The sequence below is a fragment of the Trichoderma reesei genome, assembly GCF_000167675.1.
Source record: "Trichoderma reesei QM6a unplaced genomic scaffold TRIREscaffold_24, whole genome shotgun sequence".
Classification (NCBI taxonomy): Eukaryota; Fungi; Ascomycota; class Sordariomycetes; order Hypocreales; family Hypocreaceae; genus Trichoderma; species Trichoderma reesei.
The window spans coordinates 342712-367029 of record NW_006711171.1 but is presented as its reverse complement, the minus strand read 5'-3'; the positions used below and the strand labels follow the sequence as shown (position 1 = coordinate 367029).

Sequence of the window (24318 nt, the reverse complement as noted above, 5' to 3'; positions counted from 1 at the left end):
TGATGACCTGCGTCGGGATACGACTAGCCGTCTTGGATTGTAGGTGTATAGAGTTGGATGGTTTAAGGTGCTCGAGCCTCAACTGCATAAATATTCTCAGCATACTTGTATGCTATGTGATGATTCCCCCTCTGTAAGCTCCATGGTTTGTATTGCTGCGCAGAGCTCAAGCTAATGAGGCCTGAATACAACACTGTAACTCGCAGCTACTTCCCGTCGTCGTTATCTTCAAGTATCTTAAATATGTCCACTTGGTCGGTGCTGATGGCCACCTCCAGCGGCGTTCTGTTGTGAGACCCTCCACGGAGTGACTTATCAGCGCCAACAGTTAATAGAAATCGAACCACATCTGCATGCTTTCGTAACGTAGCTAGATAGAGTGGTGTTCTTCCCTGTCGATCTTGAGCATTTAGGTCTGCATTTCTGTTCAGCAGCTCTCGCGCTGCGTCAGTGTGCCCACACAAAGCAGCCTGATGCAGAGGAGTGCGGTGATTCCTGTCTCTGGCCTCGACGTCCGCCCCGTGGCCCAAGAGAAAGCTGATCATTGGCAGGTCTCCTCGAGCAGAGAAAATGTGCAGTACCGTGCTGCTGCCCGTTCCGTCCTGGACAGACGGTCGAATGCCACATTCGACAAGCTTCCGCACAACGTATGAGGAGCCCCGACTGGCGCTTCGAATCATCATCGTGGCTGCGTGGGGGGCTGGTATGTCTAGCTGACCACCTGATCTAGTTGCCAGATGCTCAAAAACGAGGCCGAGTTCGTCCTCATGTTGGCTATTAAGAGCGTTTATCTGGTTTTGCAAGAGCTGATCAGATATCGCCTCTCTGCACCGGTCCCTGCACTGCGTGTCAGTTACACTGATCTAACCCAACCAACCGCACGCTGTAAGCTTACTCAATGCTTGTCAAGCTGGCACAAAGTGGTAGATTTTGCTTTGATGCAGCCAGAGCACTGGGGAGTAGTCCACGGTTGTCTTTCTGAAGCGCTAGATGCATAAATTCCTCTGTCTCTGGCCACTTTGAATCGGTTACGGCAAGGCGGATGGTTTCCTCATCCTCGACTTCGATGCAAGCCAGAGCATGGAAAGCCGTGCTCCCCTTTTTCTTATACGTAGGTCCTGCGCACAAGTCGTCATGACACTCACGAAGGTTTTCGGGGCAATAGGCCTTTGCCAGCGACATGATGATGGCGATTTCTTTGGGATCGAACACCGTCTGGCTTCTTGCTAGGATTGGTAGGTGAGTGGATACAAAGTGCTTTGTGACCGTGGCTACAACCTCCCTGTTTGTGTGCGTCGACAGGGCTTTCCAGAAGCTGACACTCTTGCGGAAGCTTTGTCCTGAAGTATCCGCATTGACAGCGACAGCCAGAAGCTCTAGTGCTGAGGGCCGAGCGTCTGGGGAGCTGTCGAGGCATTGAATAACGAGCCGGCCGAGTGACGTCGACATAGAAGTAGGATCGTCATTTAAACCCGCGAGAGATAGAAGGATGCTGCCAGAGTTCATTAAATGGCCCTTGACTGGGTCTTGGACGGGTGCCTGTCCCGTCAATATCCAGTATATCACCGCACCAACGGCCCATACATCGCTCTTGGTGGACCAATTGGTGATTCGCCCACTGAACAACGTCGCTTCTTTGACAATTTCCTGTCAAGTTTGTCAGCTACCCACTGCAAGCGTGAAGTTCATGCTGAGGCCGATTTACCGGTGCCCAGTAGGTTTTGGGACGAGTCTGTTGAGTCAACGGAAAATTACAATCGTCCTCCATTTTGAACAATGCCCCCCAGCCTCCAAGCTTAGGAACCAATTCCAGGTTTTGGAATTTATTGAGGACTAAACTCAACTGTTACTGTTGACCCGGATTTGTATATAGATGTCGGTGTAGCTCACTGTTTCTTGGATTGATATGTCGATGGAGAATAGTGGTCCATCCATCCTGAAAGTCGGTATATTCCGAAAGAACGCCGTCGATGTGGGATGCCGCAAGCCCGTGATGGCAGCGAGCCAGAGCAGATGCAAGAGCTTCCAGCACCTTCCACGCAAATACGTCGAGACGAGATCTGTTCCTACATAAAACGTCAGTGTCGTCAACTTGCGATCAAGATGACCTTAACAGTGCTCGATTGTTGCTCACACCCGTCCACGCTGAAACAACTCTTCCAGGTTCCCGTAATTGCAATCTTCCATGTAAACGTTCAGCTGGTACCCCATGAAATCGCTGAGTTCACACTGAACGCACTGAACGATGTGTGGATGATCAAGTGATTTGTAGCAATTGAACTGCATGTCTGCATTCCGTATCTGCTTCCCACGCATCTCGTTGGTTTCGGAAGTACCTGGAAGAAGATCGATACGTTCTTTCGCGTAATTCTAGCCACATGTTGTCATTAGCGAGATGAGGAGGCAGAGAATTGGCAACTTTTACGGACTTTGTTGCACAATTGGCAAATCACAGAGTAGACGTCATGGTTTAGTTCCTTTCCGAATGCAACCTGGCTTTCAACGACGAACCGGTGAAGGTTACAAGGCCTATTGTCCTGCCGGTTATAGACGATTGAAGGAGCACCGACAGCTTCGGCACCAGGGGGAGGGTTTGAGAACAGGCGGGTTGCTTCCCCGGTTTTGGCGAGTCCACCCGCACCTACTTCCCCAGACACGGTAAGTAAGATCACGCAGTCCTTAGTGAAGCTCATTTGGGGACCTGGTTCTGCTTACCTTGCAGACGGTGAGAGGCGTCTTCACGAAGTATCTTGTCATTGAGCTCGGCTTTGAGCCTGCGCGTCGCATTGCCCTTCCCCTCACCGTATATAAGCGGCATGAAGATGCCAAAAATGCCCAAGAGAGAGTATGCCCAGTCTTCTTCGCGTGTGGTTGATCTTTTCTCGGCCCATCCCAGTCTTTCCTCAACCGTAAAGGTAGACAGAGGTTGACCAAGAAGAGCCGGAATGGCGATGCCCGTTATCACATGAATCTTCTGGGCTAAGAGTCCCTTGTTGCCAAGCATCCAGCCTTCCTTGGTAAAGAACTCGACCGTCTTGGGGGCAAGGAGCTCTTGGAGTGTCCAGCCGCGAGTGAACCACCTGGATCGGGGTGCGAAGTAAGTACATCTGAGTCCACATCGGCCTAAAGTACCTATGGCTGAAGCGAACGACGATACCACACCGAAGCGGCTATACTCACCTGCTGTTTTCGAAATTATTCCCCCATTCGTATAGTAGCTTGAGCTCGCTGGCCTCTTCAGGATTGGCAATTGAAACATCTGAGAGGTAGACATAACACCGAGCGGCATTGCTGTACCAACGGAACATTGAGTTGATGGCCTCTGACAGCTCAACACTATCCGACTTGTCGATGCAGCAACTATCGACCCAAAAGTGTTTGAGGCCATCGCGGCTTGCTTGATCGGCGCAGAAGCGTATCTTGCTGTAACCAGCCTTGTTCATCCCCGTCCCGTTTTCCACATCTTTGAAGACGACCTCCTCATCGTCCGGCCCCCACGTGTGCGAGAGTATAGCATACTGAGGTACATCCCCGCCTGCGAATCTCCTAGTGAACTTAAGCTCGCCATCCTGTCCAATCTGTAAGAGGCGCATTACTACTTGACTGTGTGACAGAAGGGCGTCAGAGGAACCAGGCTATTGTTGGATGGCCACACAATTGCAAATGCCAACAGGATAACGGGGCAAGCCAGAGCAAAAAATCACGACGCCAATTTTATATCACCCGCATGCATGAGAGCTGAGGTAAAAGTCTTACAAAGTACAGAGCAACATAGTCCGCACCACTTGCATATATGCCCCGCAGCCAGCCTCATAGAATGCCTCAGTGTCGACAGATGTCGGTGAGAAGCACTGAGGCTGAGAGGAGAAAACAAGGCTTAGGTCTTTTGGTACAAGTATCAAGAGGGCTGCATTAGATGCCGGGGGGGACTGATAGGTGGGAATCATTGGGGCAAGGATGAAGCCCTTGCAGTTCGCGAAGGATTGCGGCCTGCCTCGCTGCGGCCTGACTGCTAGTATATGCACATCCTCGTACACCGCCCCAATCCAAGTCACAATTCATGACAGATAGTGTTGTCTGAGGGGGCGAGCATTCGCAGGGTACATGCTTCTTGTTGTTGGCTGCAGCCCTTTTTGGTCGTTGGATGGGGGAGGCCGAGAATGCAGGCAGTGCTGGCTACTCTCTCTCTGATAGGCCAACATAAGCCATCCATAATCGCAGGTCACCTACGGAAACCGGATTGAGCTTTCTTGAAGAGACCGCAGGACACACATATCACTTCTGGCCCAGTCTAAGATAAGCCTACTGCTCCAGGGTTTCATTCATCTTCGAGTTCAGCTACTTGAATCTCTTCTTCATAGGGCTTTGGTTAGCGGGTTTAGAGTCTTATTGCAGCTGTTGAGTACCCTGTTTAAGGCCTAGGAGTTAACACTGGCAGTTAACACTAGTAAGGAGGTATATAATGTAGAAGACATAATAGAGGTTTAATACTAACATGGAAGGGCTAATACAGATTAATAGCTGTAAATAAGAACTTATGAAAAATTAGATAAGGCCCTGCTACTACTGCTACTACTTCTACTACTGCTGCTGCTGCTACTGCTATTCTATCCTTAGCCTTAAGGCAGTAGCAGCTGTAGAGTGAGGAGAGCGTAGGACGTAGCGGCAGTTACTACCAAGACGAAGACGAGCCGTTCGTTCATGCCGAAGAAGAGGAACCTTAACAACACCCGTCCTCGAGATCCCGTCACGGGCAAATTCCTTTCCAAGGCCGCCTTCAAAGCACTATAGACCCCAGAGCTGATTAACACGCCCGTCCCTGGGCCCTCGTTCTTGGGCGACCGATCTGTTCCCGGAAACGCGCTCCCTGGCGACATAAACAATACTGCCCTCGCCCTCCGCAGTAATAATGAAGGCAATAACGGCATGGCGCTGCTAGTAATAAGTTGTCTATCTATAATCAGGCTATAATAAGGCTATGGCCTGTAATAAGGCTAGCGCAGCTTTCTCCTCTTTCTCTTTTTCTCTTACTTCTTACTCTTTCTCCTTTTTGTCCATCTTCTCTTCTTATACTATATTAGCTTACTAAATGATATGACATTAGCTTCTATTATACTGAAGCATGCGGTTATAGGAGAAGAGCACATGCATAAAGATTCTACCCCCAGGGCACTTAGAATACTAGATGATGGGAACAAGTTCGTAGTGTCGTGATGCCATCGCTTTCGACCTCTCATCCAGCACGGCTAGACAAGCCTTCAGAAACTTAAACCTGGGGTCTCGGTAAGTAATTTCAATGCTAGAGCTTGACCAGTCTAGATAAATAGAATTCCTCGTAATTATTATAATCTGACCAAAGAGAAAGATGCTTATGCCTTGGTGGCGGTAATGCGCACACCACCCAACTCGCCACCAGCAAACAATGCATCAATAGTATCGTAAAACAAAGTAAGCGGTGCCGCGGTAGTCCCCCCTTGCCTGTTGCTCACTGCCCGCTCATGCACAAACTTGGCCCACTCCTCCGTCATATCCTCAAACTGAATGTTCTTAAACCCTGCCTTTGCCAGGTCTGCGATGTACTGATCGCGGTTCGGGAGGTATGGGCAGGACGCGATGTTGCGCAATGTATCGCGGACGTCTTTGCTGAGCGTTGTCCGGGCGAAGTAATCCTCAATGTACATCTTGCCTCCCGGCTTGAGGGCACTGGCGGCCTTTTTGAACAAGGTATCTCTATCGGCAATGTGCAGAATGCACAAGAACGAGATGATGTGGTCCACCGGAGCATCGAGAGTGAGTGTCGTGAAATCGGCGTTGACCGATCGGACGTGCTCGGAGAGACCGTTTCGTGCAGTAATCAGCTCGGCGAGTTCGTGGATTTCGGGCTGGAGCTCGATTCCTGTGACGTCGACACCGTAGTGCTTGCTCAAGTAGCGACCGGTGGCACTGAAGCCCGATCCAATGTCGACAACAGTTTGACCAGGCTTCAGATCCAATGCCTTGGCAGCCTTCTCCAGAGCAACGTCACCGAGATAGTGCATGCAATCAAAGTCGGCCGTGTCCGCGAGGTCCCACGTTGGTTTGCCGTCGAGGGCGTCGAGGCTTCTTTTGAACCTCTCCAGGTGGTACAAGGCCGCGTCGCCAATATCAGATGTGCTGTTATCGCCCATGTTGGCTGGGATGAATATGGTCGATGTAGAGGAGGTTGATGCAAACGCGTCAGATGAAGGAAGAGGCTGTGGGCGTCAAGCCGGGAGAATCTGCGACAGCTACGGGCCAAGGAATGTTGACCGTTGTTACAATCCATCTACCTACTGAAACAATGGATCTGCCCTTAAATACACCGTTGAATGTGTGTATACCCAACCAATGCCCAAGGGAGACGGGTAGCTGATTGGTACTCCAATCTACCCGTCTTTGGCCTCGTGCTAAAGCATAAATCACGAAAGGTTTAGAGGTAATGTTTATCCGAAATCTCGGTTGAGTCGACAACAGCAGCCCTCTTGTAAGAGCGCCCAGTACCTGCTGAAATGTAGGCACAAGCATGCTCTTTCAGGGACTTGAAGTCTGGGCGCGTCATACCTCGTCCCAGGCTCTCATCCGTCACGCCCTTCAACAACCAGCCAATGATGTACCGCTCTCGGCATCGAGATCCGAGGTCGTCAGCTACCTACGCTAGGGCTTGTGGAGTCCCGAGTGCCGAAGATGGCCATCACAACTACCGGGGAGTTCCCGTGTATGAGCGAGATGGAGAGTATACTACAGTTCTAAGCTCTATAAGAATCATGTCAAACGACCAGAGTAAGTGTTTGAAACAAGACCGAGCCGAAGCATCGACTGATTAAGAACAATGCAAGCTATGTGCCCTGAATAGCATCACAAGCAAACCCCCCTGCGATACTCGGCCCACTGCGGCCCGCGCGGGGCTTTTACATGCAAGATGAACCACACCAGATCTGGGAATCCATCATGGATCTCCAGATAAATAGTCACGAGCAGATACGAGTGAGCGAACCGATCCCTTGCGCATATATATTTGTAAGTCGACAATTCGGCATGTCTTGTAAATTGATAAGAAATCGCAGTGAAATCACTTGTGCTCCTCTCGGCAGGGCCAAAGAGTGTCGTGCTCGGACGCGCTTCGTCAGGCTTGCGTAACAGCGCCACATAAGACCGTTATGCTTCTCAACTGTGTCTAAAGAGCTCCTGGAAGGCGATTACCTATAAGGTCGTCTCGGGGCCGTCCCGAGAAATCTTCCATGACAATGCCGTTATCCCCTTGCCTAGCTCAGGGGCCGGTCGAGTAAATACTCGTAGATACCCAGCAAGTTGCAGAGATCTTAGATCAAGACTCCCAAACTAAGTTAGACAGAGAGAGGATAAAGTCAAAAGTCCATTTACTCGAAGCTCGTAAAACCAAGCAACAATCGCTGGTCAATAGGCATTCACATGGTGTCATGGCTTCAGTCCTGTCAGACGGTAATCCGCAGAAGCCTCAACAGCTGTATTTCGCGCGTATCAAGGCGGCCGACAATCCCAGGCCGAGATAGTAGAGTCTCTTCACAGTTCGGTTTGCTGATGAATGAGGACGACTAGCTATATTCATGAGCACAAAGCGTAAGCTAACTGTATGAAAACGAGATGAGTGGTCATGGATATGGATGTGGAGGTTGACACATGTATGATAGTGAGATGATATTAGCATTAGATAGGCAGAGCCTTGCAGTTGCTGCGCATGTGAAGAGCCGCCTGGGCAGATATAGCCGCGATAGGGTGCAAGCAAGCGAGAGACAGAGACAGAAATTAGCCTGTTTGTCCAGCCTTTTAGCAAATTACTATTCTTATTGTCGCGTCTATTAAGTGAAAAGTAGAGCCTGCTATATAGCTACATTCTGTTAGCCTTACAATACTGTGATAGACAAGTCTTACTATTATCCGTCTCTCCTTCAAAAGCTTTCCGCAGTCCGCGTTCAATGCTGTCAATATTTGCCTTGGACAACACCATGTCAGGGTCTCCAACTGCAAGGCTGACGGGGACTCTGAACCGGCTGGCTGCGACACACAAGTCATCCGGTACCTTAAGGCCGTCTGGGTGCGCCACGAAGTGAGCATCGAATAGAGATGTGCTGCCGCCCTCTTCTGCTGGTTGTCCCGTGAGTTTGCTCGAGTGCGTCTCGGGGGCGGCGATATATGTGAGGACATGATGCAATGTCTCCTCTTTGCCTCTTGGAGTTCCCTCGTGGATAGTTCCCCTGAAGCAATCTGCACAAGAAATCGTGTGATTGTAATGGGAACGCTTACTAGAAATGAAATAGGGATTTGATGGGCTGAAAGCTATTTGGCAGATTCCAGGGCATATCTAGTATTCCATGCCTCCAGCACCATTTATATACTGGCCTAGACGGCACATTATAAACATAGCCGTGAACATCTACCGAATCTTTTCGTTGGAGAGTATCAAAAGCTACGGAGTTAGGCTGATCTTCCGTGTAATTGATAATCGCATGAGGCCCATACATGATGGGAATCACAGGCCTTATGTCGGTGCTCGGCACTCCAAAGAGTTCCGAAAGCTCACCCTATCAGCAAGTCGGTATCGGCGCCAGCACACTTGCTACATATCGGGAAGATACTAACAATCCGACAGGCATCGTGCTTCTTGAAGGGGTTTTCAGGGCGAAGAGGCCGACCGGAGTGTCAGTCGTACTTCTCTCTGTGTCCGATAGTATCTCCAAAATTCCAATTCGCTGAGCTTCATGGGTTTTCTATGTTATTTCGACAGGCAGATCGGTCGTAGGTCTCCCTCCACATTCTGCAATGCCATTGCAAAGTTTGCAGCTATCTCCCTTTGTTGCAAATAAACTCCAATGCGTTGCAGTTTTCAGCATTCCGCAACCGACTCCAGGTTTTTCATCTGACAAAGTGCAAGAGGAAGCTTCTCCTTCTCCTCAGTATCCTCACCGCTTCCGTTCCATCTGTCTTCCCCTCGGCCAAAGCCCGTCAAACAACTCCTCTTGTCTGTCCACTTCAACCTTCCACTCCCGAAGGACAGGGGAGAATTGTCTATGAATCTGGCAATGGAGTTCTTCCTCGTGATGGATATCCTCAAAAAATTGAACAAACATGTCTGGACCGACTACATCCAACATGGTCTTTTCATCCAACAGGGCCGAGGCACCGCCATTGCTGCCCACTCCAACAACTCAAAGACCGGTACGGCCGTTGTTCACCAGATCTTTGCCAACAACAGTGCCGTCGTGAACCATCATGAGGTTACAACTCTCCCATCACAATCATCGATGCCCATTGAAAGAAGGGAAGCTGCATTGTCGAGCACTGGGATTTCATTGCAAACCCCACTGTCGCCGAGATTGGTCCCCTCTGCTGTATTTATTGCTAGTGCTCTGGCATGGCAGCGGAAGCATATGAATCACTCCGAACTAAGACAGTTATCTCATCTATATCAATAGGTCAGGCTTCCATCCTTATCTAGAAAGTGCACCACTTATTACACGCGCTGATCTCTGCAGATACACATAGATAACATGGGCCTTTGCAATGTGTGGCCAATATCAGACCTCACCCTTCAATTCGCATTCAGTATCACTTTTGCCCCGGCCAATGGTCAATGCACTGAACACATGTTGGTCAAGCTCTGGTTTAGTTCAGATGATGGACCAAGGACATAACGGTTCATTTGTCGCCGCCCCTGTGCTCTCTCCACTACAGCTGTGATCTAAGTCGGCTACTTTCCTATTCAGCTGAACGGGGGTCAAGATATCGTGCACAATTGTATACACCTTAGCTGGACCAGACCTTTACCTCCACAAGAACGTTTATGTGCTTTTGCACTGAAGAATAAGACATTACTTCTGTTATTGAAGCCTCTTCGAGCTGAATGTTCGCTACTGCATTACTCTATAGGTATCAAGAACTCGGTCTATCACGTGTAGATGGCATATTCTGCACTCGCAACTATAAGGGGGCACGGATTGCGCACGGGCGGTGCTGGGTGAGGTATTTTGACCCTGTGGTTTATGAGAGGTGACAAGAAGATCATCGCGCCATCAGCTGCAGGCCTCACGGACCTGTGGCACGGATTCTTGCTAATCATAATGCGACTCTTCAATGTCTCCTCAGTGGGTATTGTTTGAATCCACTTCCCCAGGTCTGCCCAAACTTGCTCTTCTGGAGTGGAGTCGTACTCGAAAGTAAGGGGGAGAATCAAGAGTCATTGTTGGCATATGTCTCCTAGAGTTAGATAACATACACCATAGTAACAAGCACATCTGGCTATAATTACGTGTTGGCTTTGAGATTGGGAAATGTTTCTCTGGCTGCACTCACCACGTGCATCCATTGGTAGCCAATGACGATCGTCTTTCGTGTCTGTTGTTGAAGCTTTGCAATATCGCAACACCTGCATGCATCCTGAAAGCCCCGCTGTAGACAACGGTGCCGACTATGATCCTGGAAATGAGGAGTCCAACGGCTATGGTCTGCCCGAAGCCAGTCTGCAAGCGTGTCATGAACTGACTGGTGATTCAGTTTATCCAGCACTAGATCAAACGTCCATATTACCATCCTTGAGTCACCCCTGTAACCTTAGACTCGCATGTATTGAATTGTTGTACTTTCTTACGCTGCAGCAGCTATACTAGGCCCCCGTGTCTATATATATCAGCTTCTAGAATGTGCTTGTATGGACAGGACGGGAGCCAGGATCGTTCGTCTCATCCTCCGTGGGGGGTTTCTTCGACTAATGGACCGATTCCCCGCCTCCTCAACCTGTCACGTTGCAGCAATAACCTCGTCAATGGCTGTTGTGCATAATGCCTTGGTCAAAAGTGTGGGGTGCAGCGTCTTGTGCCTGATTTAGCTGGGAGTGTTGGTCGTTGGTGCGGAGGCACAACTTCACCGATGGCCAGAAGAATAACCTCAAATCTCCGACTTCAACCGAAGGAGCATCTCTTGTAGGGTATCTTGTAGAGGCAGTGGCGTTAAGCAAAGAATATGCTTAACATGAAACTGGGCACTATCAACTGCCGAAATGTGTCTGATGGAACAGTATTGATCAATCGAACCGTTGGGAGTGCAGTAATTTGAAAGGCCTCGGTCCGGAAGTTTGTTGGTCTGTATGCCGTGTAACTTGATGCCCCTGATTATGACCATTGCTTCTCGGCCAGAAGGTGGACAGTTCTGAACAGGAATAGATCACGAGATTCACTTCGAGATAACACATATTGCGACATCTCACCGAGTGATTAGTTGCTTCAACTCGGCCTTGGACACACCTTAGGCAGCAGAAGAGAACACGGGCCAGCAACTAAAAGATGGAAGCCCAACAATATGAGTGGTTCTGTTGCAGGATCCTCCCCGGGGACAATGCGCGGCACTGCGGAGCTCACCATCCCCGTGCTTCAAAGTTCGGTCCGATATCTGGCTCGAGATGTCGAGATTGAGCAAGACTCAACCTCAAGAGCCTGAACCCGCATTGTGTTATGAAGACGCTTATATATAGAGGACTTCCAGACATGAATTATCGATGGAAAGTCTCAGCAACAGAGTAGATCCTCGAGACTAATAGAGGCGACCGTCTGCTTCTACCTGAAGGATTTGCCTGCTCGCACTACGATTTCCTCTTTGCTGAAAGTACGCATACAGCATCATGCGTACTTTCACTCTCCTCACTGCCCTCATGGGCGCAGTATCGGCAGCCCCCTCTCTCATCACAAGAGTTGCAACCCCCTTCTCCGTCGCCAGCCCCGGAGGCATCGACGACATCTCCGTCACGGGGAACAACATCCTCAACGGCACATACCACAGCCCAGCAACAACCGGCCCCAACAAATTCGCCAACCAGGCCAATCCCAAGTCTGGGCATCTCCCGATCAAACTCGTCAACAGCTTCGGCGGCGGTCACGTCAATGCGTACATTGCTGGTCTCGACTCTGAGAACAGGGTCGTCTTCGTCAAGGGCGATGGCAGCCTCTTGTATCCCAGCTCCGGAGGCTCCGAGATCCCCGTCCCCGTCAGCGACGAGATCAAGATCTCTCTGCCTGCAAAGGGCAAGTCCCTCACAGTAACTGTCCCCATTGTCATCACGTCTGCTCGCATCTACTTCGCCGAAGGCACTCTCCCCTTCTTCATCGTCAAGATCCCTACTGGCGACGGCTTGGTACAGCCTTCTCCGGCAAACCTCAAGGACCCCAGCGCGGGTATCAACTGGGGCTTCGTCGAGCTTTCCTATACCGAAGGAAAGGCTGTCTGGGCGAACATCAGCTACGTCGACTTTGTTGGCATGATCCTCAGCATGAGCTTGAGCTCCACGGATGGAAGCACCCAGGTTACCAGAGGTCTTCACTCCTACGCACTCGGTGAGATTTGCAAAGACTTGGCTAAACAGACGGCCAAAGACGGCTTCCCCTGGGCCAATCTGTGCATCAGGAACTCCGAGGGAAGACTTCTCCGCGCCCTGGCACCAGGCGACTACAGCGACATCGACAAGAACGGCTTCAAGAATTACTGGAAGTCTTATGTCGACAAAGTCTGGGACCACTATTCCAGCAACACTCTCACCATCAACACGCAATCCTCTGCCGGCAAGGTCGAGTGCAAGGTCAAGGACGGCAAGCTCCAGTGCGATGGCGACAACCGCAGCTACAGCAAGCCAAGTGCCAATGACATCTGGGGTTGCAACAGCGGGCCGTTTGCCATCAAGGCTGGGGACAATGAGCTTCACAAGGCCGTTGTTCCGCGCCTGTGTGCTGCCTTTGTTCGAGCTACCCTGCTGATTCCCGGCGGCGACGTTCAGCCTGGAGTAAGCCGATCCAAGTACTACAAGACCAACCCTGCCAACCACTACAGCCGTCTGGTTCACCACTACGAGGTTGATGGGCGTGGTTATGCATTCCCCTATGATGATGTCAATCCTAATGACAAGGAGAACGCTTCGGGAACTTTGGCTACGGGGACTCCTGAGAAGCTCACGGTCTACATCGGCGCGCCTCCTCCTTGATTGTCCTAGCAAGTAGCAGGCCGTTGCGAGATTTGGTTGTCGAATATTACGGCAACGCTTCATATGGTCATTTTGGGGAGGTTGAGGTGCTGGTTAGCCCTGGGTATATCCTTTCAAATTGTACATAGAACCTTGGGCCGAAGAAGGCATTTGTGCTGCAAGCTATCAGGCCATATGAGAACATGAATGATGCTATTTTGAAATTGTCAATGATCTCCTCAGTGCCTCTTCAAGTGTCTTCACCATTGTTATGAACATCAAGGTGATTGCGATTCGCAGTATCCGCTGACAGGTCGGAATCTTCACTCCCAGCTCAGTACTGTGCCTTCCATTACAAAAGAATAACCACTCCAGTGTCAACTTGGGTGCAATAGGTGCTCTTAAGTGATATCAAAGCCCATCGCGCAAGCGAAATGACGTAAACCCAGAATGCAGGGGAGCGCGCGTTTCGGCACTGACGACCCGGACAGGGGGTGTATAAGAGGAAGATGATCACCATCTTGGTCCACTAAGTGACAGCATTAGAAATGCAACCTGGTAAGGAAAGGGATAACCATGCTCAGGGTCTATAGGAGTACTAATAGTATACACCCTACCAGCATCACAAAGGTTAGCTCTGCACATCGTGAGGTACGAGAAATACCAGGGTTTAGTGTCTTGCAACCTACTTGCCCATACTACGATCGACTGCTCTACAGGTTGCTCTACCTGTGGCGACTTTTGTTGATCCGTACCGAGCTAACCTTTGTGATGCTTGTAGGGTGTATATGTACTATAGAACCTACCTAGACTGAAAGGCCTTTTGACATTTCGATGCCATGTCAGTGGAGACTCGAGTATCCAGGGTCCATGAGCCCAGAGCATTGTGGGCATTCTCTAAGCGCCTCGACAGGCAAGGAAGGTCTAGCAAACCTTTGGAACTTTCTCGATAGTAAGCGAAAATACAACACGGGCAGCCCATGCTCCAGGTTTGCCGAGGTGTACTCCGTGCCCAACGGGATGAAGCTCTATCGCAACTTGCTGACAGTAGATGTATGGGCAGAATCCTGCCAAGAGCACTCTGCTGGAGTAGGCTTGCTGCGGACGATGTGTCAGGTAGCATCTTCGATATGAAGTAGATGCAGAGACTCAGAGAGCACAACAGTCGTATAGTAAACACCATGCGTCTTTCCGTGTCCCCGATGAAAGATGATAGATATTGTTGGTACTCAGGTATGCCTGTGTCGTTTGAAGCACAGGTCGCTAAAATGGCTATATCCGTCATCTCAAGGGGAAATCCAGGATTACTTCGGCCCGGCAGTTGGAAAATGACAAGTCAAGTCCACACCTACTTCTGTATGTATGTAAGTGGATGATCCCTCCCACTCACTTGCCGCGTATGATCGGTAATGTTTCCCCGGTCATCAAGTGCCGCTGTCATCCGTCAAGCCGACAGTTCGAGGCTGTGCGCCTCGGTTGCGATCCGATCGCTGCTGAAGGATTTTTACCCCTACACCGTCATATTTCTGTTCCCTTGTCATCAAACAAAGCGACGACATCGTCTTTGATAGCAATGTGACGTGGCGGAAGATGGAGACCGAAACCCGGGATACGGCGGCGTATAGAGGATGTAAAATGTTCTCATCTGTCTTACAGGGGGTTAATTCAAGTGCCGCGTCTGAAAAAGGCAGTGAGATTGGACTGTCCGGGGTTGTCAAGACGTCCCAGGAAAACCAGCAACTTCCCAAAGAAGCAACAGGAGAAGTTCACTTCGGTCCGCAGCCCGCAGCAGATAAGCCAAGAGTATTACACATGTCGGATATAGGTAACCGTAGCTGCTACGCAAAACGTCCGACAACCAGATCCGTATACAGCCAAATAACGAGTACGATGCCGCCTTCGAAATCAGCAGAAGATCTGCGATACAGCCCAGGATATATGGCATTGCCGGGGCAGATACGGAGAAGATCCGTCTGATATCTTACTCTTGCGAGGATGGAGGACTGGGAAGAGCAACATGGCAGGGCATCAGCAGAAGCGAAGGGGCCTCTTCTGTTCTACGAGCTTCTACCCCTAAGATTGCTCGCTGCTGGGTCTGGGAATGTTTTGTCATTGTTTTGATATCTACTTAAGTCGTCAGAGCCCGAGCCAACATAGATGATGTATCATAAAGACGACCAACAAGAAAGATTTAAGCTTATTGTGTTGACGAACACGCAGCCTACAGTGCAGCAATTGTGTTACGATGTCTACTCTAACAGTTCTGGAGCCTACCTTGCGGCTAGACGCACCTACAGTCAAGTTACAATCACCAAAGCAAGCAGACAGGCAACTCCAGGTCGTGATTCCGGATTTGTTCTCCTCGATCATGGCTGTTGAGCCCACCATCAATCCTCATTACAAAGATGTCAAGGCCGAAGCAGATGCGTGGTTCAAAAGGTAACTTTGACGGAAACGCCCAACCTCTTCCGGTGCCAGCTTGGCTGACATGAATTAGTTTGTTGCAGTTGAAAGGGAAAGCAGAGGCGACTTTCAACAAGACCGACTTTGGATTCGCAGCTGCTGTATGGGCCCCTTCAGCAGACAAGGACAGGTTCCGCACAGCTGTCGACTGGGCAAATTGGGTAAGTTGTACTGCCTACTATTGATATCGCTCATTGTCTAACGAATGTTCCTAGATATTCTATTTTGATGATCGTAAGTCACTCTGATCTCAGAATATGGTGAGAAGACAGCTCACGTTCGTTGAATAGAATTCGATGAAGGACATCTAGCAAACGATCCAGCTGCGGCGCAGGCAGAGATTGATTCCATACTCGCCATCCTGGATGACAAGCCAACTCTTGCTCAGACCGACAAGCCACTCATATATGCTTTTCAGTCTATTTGGGACAGAATAAAGGCGGTATGTAGACCTCTGCGTATCTGATTGTTCACAGCTAACCACAGCATCACAGGGTGCCACACCAGGTAAAACAAATCAAACACCTCATCCCAGGATCAAGAAAAAGCCCTAACTAGTCAGCAGAAGTACGCGAACGTTGGAAAGATGCCCATAAGAAATACGTCGAGGGGTTGATCTATCAAACTCAGCGAACAAAGCTTGGTTCTGCTGCCTCCGCAAGCGTGGATGAATACATGAGTTACCGAAGGGAAACGATCGGTGTTATATTGGCTATTCGACTGGTTGAGTAAGTCTTCTTTTCGTCCCTTGAGATATACAATCCCTAACATTTTGTCTCTCATAGATATGCAGAGAACATCAAGCTTTCCCAAGCTCAGATGGATCACCCGGCACTGCAGTTGTGCACTCGAACGATTGTAGATCTCGTGATTCTGTAAGTCAATATCACATAATCACCGATGATGGCTTTTCAATAACCAATTCTCAGCTCAAATGACATCTTATCATACAAGAAAGAAGTGGTATGTGTCTCCCACAAGGTTCTCCATGCTCTTGAGACATGCTACTAACCTCTCCCAGGAGCTCAATGATGCAGGGAACAATCTAGTCACAATACTCAAGGCACAGAACCTCTCCGATCAGGAGGCAATGGACAAAATAGGCAGAATGCTCGACGCTTGCTATGAGAGTTGGTACAACGCAATGGATGAGCTACCAGTTTGGGGGGCAGGAATCGACCAAGAGGTGCGCAGATATCTGGTTGTTTGTCGTAACGTGGGTCTTGGCAATCTTCACTGGAGGTAAGAGAATCCGTGGCCCAGAAACCCCATGATTGATATGTGTTAACGGCTTCACAGTTTCCGCTCTGGTCGATATTTTGGAACATCTGGCGAGGAAGTCCGCAAAACTCGAATCTTGACGCTTCCTTCCGCTTAGCTCCCAATTCTCCTCATTGCCATATCAGCAATAGAAGAACACCGTTCAATCTGACTTGGGATGTCTCATCGTTGGGAAAGTTGTCAACATTACATCACGGCGCAAGACACAATATCAGAGAGGTATCAAACTGGCCGTATGAGATACATGTAGCTTCTGAGGTGCGATAACGAATCAGGAGATAGTTCATACAATGCCAAGTCATGCTTTCTAGATATGAACCCTCGTGCCACAAGTCAGCCTCGGCCTGCTCCATGATGTGTAGCTCTCGTTCTTCGTAGCAATTCTCCTTCCACCTCTCCCCTTCCACTATGCGCTATGCGTAACGCAAACAGCTTCCGAGCCTTTATATCATGGGTGCTATTGACGCTATATGTCGGGATTCTGCCCACGGCCGCCCAATCTGGATGTATTTACGATATCTGAAATGGTCCATGGTCCTTGATATACACTTTGCAGTAGGAAAACGTTCACGTCCAGATATGGCAGAATACCTCAAATGGAAGGCCTGCTCGACATCTGTCAAATATTTGGGGTAAATCTAGTGCGTCAAAGACATAGTAGCTAGAAGCGACATCAACTTTCTAGATTAAAGCAACTCTCGTGTGCAATGCCTCATAACCTTGGTCTTGTAATGAATTCAAGAGGTCAGACGATCGAGGCTTTTCAGATAGGTTGACTGTAGTTGAGGGGCCATGAAGGCTCGTCAAGTTTGGTCTATGCTACCCTATATTTTGAGTTGACAAATCCTCACATCGCGTGATTGTTTCAGCCGAGTTGGGTTAACAATAGAAGCCGCCCAGAGTGCCGAATTTTGTCCGGCAATCTCCTGAGAAAACAATGGCGGACTATGTCATCGAGTGGTGAGAAGCTGATGACGCAGGACAGCTGGAGTGTGGCACCACCCACACGGTATGCGTACAGTACCAGCCAGCTTCAACGGCGATCATCTCGATTTTCCAGTCGGGGGAAGCTGGGGTCACTCAAGGGCCATGATTCGCAGACTTGTCATGAATCGTGGGGAGAGGGCAGAATACCCTGCTGCTCATAGCGAACCAAGAACATGTGAATTCGAGGGGCAACCCGGAGAAGAGCTGACGGGTAGGAGGCCGCCTTGAAGTCGAACCTCGATGCATCCAGCAGCATATGCATCTTGAGTGAGACAGATTCGCGGATGGTCGCAGCACAGCGGCTGCAACCTTGGGCTTAGGCGAACGAAGACCCGGCCGTACCTGCACCGCTCTGATATGATCCCAAGCGGATGTGAAATTAACGAGAATGCATGTTTCCGTTTCTGTGCTCTCACAAGACTCCCTTGAAGCATATACAACTGCCAACAACGGAACAGATACAGACAAGTCGAGCATGGCAGGGATGGCTCCTCGGTAGAATGCACAGTGGAAGTGTACGAACAACTTCTGATACTCCTTGGGCCACAGATCCTAGGGGCATTCATCTTCTGTGGCCGTGCTCATGATGCCCGTGGGGGAAATCAGGCGAGTCTTGACAAAACTTGACGCCACAACGACTTCACAATGCGCCGAAACTACAAGGTAGGTAGGTGCCTAAACCATTGCCCCTGGAAGCGCATCCCGCTGAGCCAGAATGAGCCCGATATTCTCATCAAGACGACATGAAGTTCAATCAGGCTCCGAAGCCAAAGAACGGTCGGCATCATCCACACACTACGCAGCTCAAACCAGACTGAACCGCGTGGCCAGCACCGAGTCTAGACCCGGCTGCAAAACCAAGTTTTGGGACAGCCAAGGGGTAGTATGACGAGATTGAAATTGAGTAAAGACACAAAACAGCTGCTTGTCACCCACGCCTGCGTGTGACTGGCGCCGTTCCCTTTGGCCCACATAAGATACAGCTGAGCAGGGATCATAGAGAGAGAGGAGAAGAGCAGTACTAGTAGAGTGAGTGAGCTGCAAGCCAAGTTTTTTCCAACACAAAGACAAGCTAATCAACAAGCAGAGAGGGCAGCCGAGCAGGGGGGCGGCGCTGAATCCACAAGCCACGTCCCCATTGAGTTTATCGAACGGTGACCCTCCCTCGTGGGAAATGAGATTGCGAGTTGAAACTCGGTGCACAGGCAGGGAGGACCTGCAAAGAAAGACGAGAGAGGGCCGAGCCGCAAAGGACGAGAAGAAAATTCTGCTCAAATTACCGGGGAAAAGGGTCTTGTGGTGCACCAGTGAGTATGTAGGGGAGGCGCAAGGCCTTCAATTGCAAGCGAATAATTGCATATCGACGTTGCAGGCAATGAATGATAGTCGCAGCTAGTCTCGGAGTTCTCTTCAATTTTCAGCTTGTTTCGACCTTGCATTGTGCTTCTCCTCCGTTTTCTTGTCCCTCGCTATTATCGACTTCTTTGTTCTCGCCCTTCCGGTCGTCTGGCACGGCCAAGTCCGCTCATTAACCGCCCAAGCCACATACGCACGAGATCCAATCGCAGCTGGACAAGCACGCAGGTTTCCAGACCATCCAAAACGCCCAACCCTCTCTTCCAAGCTTCTGCGAGGGAGAGCCCACATAGGCTAGATCAGCAGATTGGCGCCGCAGCCGGGTCCTTGCCGGGCTGAGACAGTGTCTTATTAGTAGCACGGCCAGCTCATCACCGGGCCCAGCTCAGCTCTGGGGGGGTTGATAGGAAACAATCAAACGTCAAGTCAAAAGAGCGGGAGAAGAGTAAGAGAGACATACGAGCTACCTCTAGGCTAGACGAGACGACAAAGAGAGGTAGAAATCCTACTACTAGTACCTGGTGCTAATCAAGGGGGGCGCATTCCTCGTGGCATTTCTTCGACGAGGAGATACGCGTTTATACTTGACGATTCAGATCCGGCACCCACTGCCGCTCAGCTTCAGCTGGCTGCTCGGAACTCGCCTTCCCTGTCCCATCTGTGTCGCCATCGACAGATCGATTGTTGATCAATTCTGCGACTAGCATTGATTCACAGAGCACGGGCACGAGACAAGCGCTCTAGTGCTCTCGGCTGGCGTTATTAGACGGGCCTGCCTCTTGTCTCGCTCATCTTCCTCCCTCCACCTTGGCAGACCTCTATCAAATCTCACAAAACCCCTGCTTTTTGCATCTCTTCAATCCACGTCTTTAGAGCGTTCACTTCAAACTGCGCAGCCAGCCCTCTATTCCGAGTCGCTCGTTTACTCCATTCACTCATTACGGACGACGCAACGATATACCCGGAACGGCCATCCATCTCTCGTAACGGCCTCGAGCATCGCCTGACGCGCGCGGCATCGGCTGCGAGCACGACGCCGTCAAGATGGGCAACTTTATCAGTTGGCTCAACAAGAACTTGGCTCCCGATGAGAACCAGGGCTCGGCGCGGGAAACCCAGCCACAGTCGGCATGGGGTGAGTTGTGCTTTCGCTATAGAATCGATGAGACTTTCTCTTGGATGGCTGACTGACGTTGTGCTTTGCTGCAGGCATGGTTGATACTCTCATACCCGTACTAGTAGTATCGAGCATCTACATCATCATCTTCTTATTCTTGAGGAGGTCCCAGCGGCGCTTCTATGCACCACGTACATATCTAGGGTCTATACGCGAAGAGTAAGTATTGCTTCTCTCCATGCTCAAAAGCTTTCTATTGCCTGATCCAGAACTGACGGTGACGACCCATAGTGAGCGAACGCCAAGTGTGCCAAGCAACTGGCTGACCTGGTTCGCTGCCTTCTGGAAGATCCCCGACGCCTACGTTCTCACCCACCAGAGTCTCGATGCCTACCTCTTCCTTCGATTCTTGCGCATCTGCTTCATCGTCTGCCTCGTCAGCTTGCTCATCACCTGGCCCATCCTGTTCCCCATCAATGCCACCGGAGGCAAGCACCTGTCCCAGCTCGAGATCCTGTCCTACAGCGATATCGACATCAACATTCACAAGGACTATCTCTACGCCCACACCTTTGTCGGCTGGGCTGTCTATGGCTTCCTCATGTACATGATTACACGCGAGTGCATCTTCTACATCAATTTGCGCCAGGCACATCACATCAACCCTCACAACGCCAAACGTATCTCTGCCCGCACCGTTCTGTTCACGTCGGTTCCGGATGAGTACAACAATGAGGAGCGTATCCGAGGCATGTTCAGCGGAGTCAAGAGGGTCTGGGTCTGCGGCAAGACGGACGAGCTCGACGACCTGGTGGAGAAGCGAGATGAAGCCGCCATGAAGCTGGAAAAGGGCGAGATCAGTCTCCTGAAGCTCGTCAACAAGGCTCGTACCAAGGCTCAGAAGAAGGGAGAGGTTCAGCCCGAAGGCCCCGCCTCCGCCAACACCCAAGATGGCGATATCGAGACGGGCAACATTGCTTCGCGCTGGATCCCGGATAAGAAGCGCCCTCACCACCGCCTCGGTCCCCTGGGCCTCGTTGGCAAAAAGGTCGACACCATCGAATGGGGCCGCTCTGAGCTGCAGCGACTGATTCCCGAGGTTGACAAGGCTCAGGCTGACTGGAGGTCTGGCAACTACGAGAAGGTCCGCGCCGTCTTTGTCGAGTTCGAAACCCAGGGCGAAGCCCAGTTCGCCTACCAGTCCGTAACCCACCACGAAGCCCTGCACATGGATCCCAAGGCCATCGGCGTCCAGCCTGGTGAGGTCATCTGGAAGAACTTGGCCCTCCCTTGGTGGCAAGTCATTATCCGCCATTACATAGTATATGGCTTCATTGCGGCGCTCATCATCTTCTGGGCCATTCCCGTTGGTATTGTCGGCTTGATTGCCCAGGTGAACACGCTCAAGAGTATTCCTGGTCTGACCTGGATCGGTGATATCCCCAAGGTGAGTACTGTCTCCGTCCCGTTTTACTTTGTACGGTGTATGCTAATCCAGAACAGCCCATTCTCGGCGTTATTTCAGGCCTTCTGCCAGCAGTTGCCTTGTCCGTCCTCATGTCGCTGGTCCCCGTCATCATGCGCCTCTGCGCTCGACTGGCTGGCGAGGTGTCCCAGTCCCGCGTCGAGCTCTTTACCCAAAGTTCCTACTTCTTCTTCCAGCTCATTCAAGTGTTCCTGATCCAAACCTTGACCAACGCCGCCTCGACTGCCCTTGTCCAGATCGCCCAGCAGCCGGGACAAGTCTTCAACATCCTCTCTTCAGCCCTCCCGACTGCGTCAAACTTTTACATCTCGTACTTCATCGTCCAGGGCCTTACCATTGCCACCAGCGTCGTCACTCAGGTCGTCGGATTCTTCGTCTTTACCCTGCTGTACAAGCTGTTGGCCAAGACGCCCCGAGCCATGTACAAGAAGTGGACCAGCCTCAGCGCTCTTTCTTGGGGCAGCCTTCTCCCTGTCTACACCAACATTGCAGTCATCAGTATGTCATCACAACCCCTGGCTGCCTCTACACTAGAAATATACGCTAACAGTCGTCACAGGCATCACATATTCAGTCATTGCTCCCCTGATTCTGTTCTGGTCAACTATTAGTATGGGCTTGTTCTACCTCGCCTATCGCTACAACGTCCTCTTCGTCACGGAGACTCGCATCGATACGCACGGCTTGATCTATCCTCGTGCCCTCAAGCAGCTGTTTGCCGGTATCTACCTGGCTGAAATCTGCATGGTCGGTCTGTTTTCCGTTTCCAAGGCCGCTGGACCTGCCGTCCTCATGGCCATCTTCCTCGTCTTCACCATTCTGTACCACATCACCCTGTCCAGAACGCTTGATCCCCTCCTCTTTGGCCTGCCACGGACACTCCAGGCGGAAGAGGAAGCTCTTGAGCAGCGCACCGCCGGCAAGACTGGCACCAGCGTGGAGGAGGGCTTGGCTTCGAACAATGCATCGCACGACGATACCAATGGCAAGGGATCCGTCCCCAACTTTGCGCCCAGGGCATCTGCCAAGCGGGGCAACTTCATCCTCAGGTTCCTCAAGCCCTGGATCTACGCGGATTACCACACCCTGCGCCAACTGTTCCTCACTGAGGAGCACCTTGCCCAGCCGACGCAGTATGCTGAAGAGATTGAGGCCGAGGCGTATCTGCCACCATCCGTCGCGAGCAAGACGCCCATTCTTTGGATCCCCGCGGACCCGGCTGGTTTGTCCAAGCACGAGGTTGCTGCGACGAGCAAGGTGATTCCCATTACCGACGAGGGTGCGGAGCTTGACGAGAAGAACCATATCAAGTGGGATGCTGAGGGCGCTCGACCGCCGATCTGGGAAGAGAAGATTCATTATTGATAAGGCGGTCTAATACTTTACCTGATACCCCTACCGGCTTTTGCATTCTGCCTGCGTTCTGCGTTGGCCCTGTTTTTTATTCTGCATGAAGATTCGTTGTTGCGTCGAGTTCAAAGGAAAGAGAAGTAACAAAAAGACAGAAAGAAGAGGTTGTAATGTCTTAAGGATAAGTTTTAGCATGATATCAGTGTAAGACGACGACATGAGGCAGCAATTCGAGAATAAGGTAGTAGACGAGTTTGTATTGTGATATCAAGAGGGCCAGAACACGCAGGCTACAGCATCTTGCGGTTTTCGATTCAGGTCAATATCGTCTAGAATAGAGAGAATAATCGCGAATGCCGTCTATGTGCACTGAATGCTCGTTTTGACTCTTACAAAAAGCGAATACTAGTAACAATAGGCAATACTGCCCGATAAATGATATGTACAACCGGCATGTCCATTTCCTCTGCCGCCTCTTCCCTGCTAGTTGACGGCGAACGGCGCTTCTAGGCTCTCGTCATTTCCCAGCGGTGGGGGCTGAGGCGATGGATGGAGAAGATGCCCGTCAGCACGCGTTGAAGATGATAGTACACGATAAGCCTGAATTACATACAACAACAAGTCTTGCCTCTTTCAAGTGGAAGTTCAACATGTACTATTACACCGTAAAAAGATGGGCGTCGTATTGAAATGGACATGTCCAATGGCATCGATCTGGGCTGCACAACATCTGTTGTTTCCCAAAGATTGTGGCTGGACGGGCTTGGTGAGTAAAACACGCTGATTCGTTGAGGTGATCGTGCTTTGCCCAGCCCCTCGGTGCGTCACATGTGCTTGTTTTTTCTTTGATAGGTGGCTGGGGTGAGGGTTGCCCAAGAAGGCAGTTCGGGAGACGAACTGGGCTGACGAGAGGGTAAACAGCAGTGACCTCTGTGAGACGCAGCACATTGTCTTCTCGATTCCATTTCCTGTTCACAGTTCCCTGCAGTCATAACAGAAGCACCTAGTAACAACATCTTATCAGCTTACCATTGCTCAACTCAAGGCAGGATAGGTAATAGCATGTTCATGTTCTTTTCAGCACCTGCAGGCAAAAATAACTGAATACTGCCACAAATGGTCAGATGCCAATTTGGGACCTGGAGCCGCTAGAGGGGTCTAAACCAAACTGGGGCAGCGGAAAGAGGGCCAAGCTTTGGTTGCTCCGTGCAACAGCGGTTGAACTGATTGACAACAAATGGAGAAGTGGGGGGAGGAGAGGATAAGTGATGTGGAAATGCAGGT

The 24318-nt window shown here is 50.6% G+C and overlaps 8 protein-coding genes across 8 annotated transcripts; 4 read left to right on the top strand and 4 right to left on the bottom strand.

Moving 5' to 3' along the window:
* Window positions 1–332: 332 nt before the first annotated feature.
* Window positions 333–608, bottom strand: TRIREDRAFT_33723 (uncharacterized protein; the record flags this gene model as incomplete). The annotated part of the gene is made up of 1 exon (XM_006968511.1): window positions 333–608. A coding segment is annotated over one exon (276 nt), but the record flags the coding sequence as incomplete, so codon positions are not given.
* A 2150-nt stretch (window positions 609–2758) lies between these two features.
* TRIREDRAFT_41660 (uncharacterized protein) lies at window positions 2759–3530 on the bottom strand (the record flags this gene model as incomplete). Its single annotated transcript, XM_006968513.1, has 2 exons — window positions 2759–3080; window positions 3181–3530. Coding segments are annotated over 2 exons (672 nt in total), but the record flags the coding sequence as incomplete, so codon positions are not given.
* A 1839-nt stretch (window positions 3531–5369) lies between these two features.
* TRIREDRAFT_111110 (uncharacterized protein) lies at window positions 5370–6167 on the bottom strand (the record flags this gene model as incomplete). The annotated part of the gene is made up of 1 exon (XM_006968547.1): window positions 5370–6167. One exon carries the CDS (start codon window positions 6165–6167, stop codon window positions 5370–5372), a length of 798 nt encoding a protein of 265 aa, XP_006968609.1.
* Window positions 6168–6626: 459 nt separating this feature from the next.
* On the top strand, window positions 6627–7196 carry TRIREDRAFT_111109 (uncharacterized protein; the record flags this gene model as incomplete). Its single annotated transcript, XM_006968609.1, has 3 exons — window positions 6627–6798; window positions 6872–7035; window positions 7110–7196. 3 exons carry the CDS (start codon window positions 6627–6629, stop codon window positions 7194–7196), a joined length of 423 nt encoding a protein of 140 aa, XP_006968671.1.
* Window positions 7197–7557: 361 nt separating this feature from the next.
* TRIREDRAFT_111108 (uncharacterized protein) lies at window positions 7558–8648 on the bottom strand (the record flags this gene model as incomplete). Its single annotated transcript, XM_006968546.1, has 4 exons — window positions 7558–7593; window positions 7834–7850; window positions 7927–8297; window positions 8635–8648. The coding sequence occupies 4 exons, from the start codon at window positions 8646–8648 to the stop codon at window positions 7558–7560; spliced, it is 438 nt and encodes a 145-aa protein (XP_006968608.1).
* Window positions 8649–11665: 3017 nt separating this feature from the next.
* Window positions 11666–13119, top strand: TRIREDRAFT_123639 (glycoside hydrolase family 64; the record flags this gene model as incomplete). The annotated part of the gene is made up of 1 exon (XM_006968608.1): window positions 11666–13119. The coding sequence occupies one exon, from the start codon at window positions 11666–11668 to the stop codon at window positions 13013–13015; it is 1350 nt and encodes a 449-aa protein (XP_006968670.1). The 3' UTR covers window positions 13016–13119.
* Window positions 13120–15239: 2120 nt separating this feature from the next.
* TRIREDRAFT_68401 (uncharacterized protein) lies at window positions 15240–16703 on the top strand (the record flags this gene model as incomplete). The annotated part of the gene is made up of 8 exons (XM_006968607.1): window positions 15240–15433; window positions 15492–15618; window positions 15673–15691; window positions 15748–15915; window positions 16026–16185; window positions 16243–16332; window positions 16387–16417; window positions 16479–16703. The coding sequence occupies 8 exons, from the start codon at window positions 15240–15242 to the stop codon at window positions 16701–16703; spliced, it is 1014 nt and encodes a 337-aa protein (XP_006968669.1).
* A 3277-nt stretch (window positions 16704–19980) lies between these two features.
* On the top strand, window positions 19981–23214 carry TRIREDRAFT_51650 (uncharacterized protein). The gene is made up of 5 exons (XM_006968606.1): window positions 19981–20216; window positions 20291–20417; window positions 20490–21645; window positions 21702–22182; window positions 22244–23214. The coding sequence occupies exons 1-5, from the start codon at window positions 20126–20128 to the stop codon at window positions 23047–23049; spliced, it is 2661 nt and encodes an 886-aa protein (XP_006968668.1). The 5' UTR covers window positions 19981–20125; the 3' UTR covers window positions 23050–23214.
* Window positions 23215–24318: the final 1104 nt, after the last annotated feature.

Coding starts and splice junctions, on each gene's coding strand:
- TRIREDRAFT_51650 (XM_006968606.1), top strand. CDS start 20,126: ATGGGCAACTTTATCAGTTGGCTCAACAAGAACTTGGCTCCCGATGAG. Junction 20,217..20,290: donor CCAGCCACAGTCGGCATGGG/GTGAGTTGTGCT, acceptor GCTTTGCTGCAG/GCATGGTTGATACTCTCATA. Junction 22,183..22,243: donor CACCAACATTGCAGTCATCA/GTATGTCATCAC, acceptor CAGTCGTCACAG/GCATCACATATTCAGTCATT.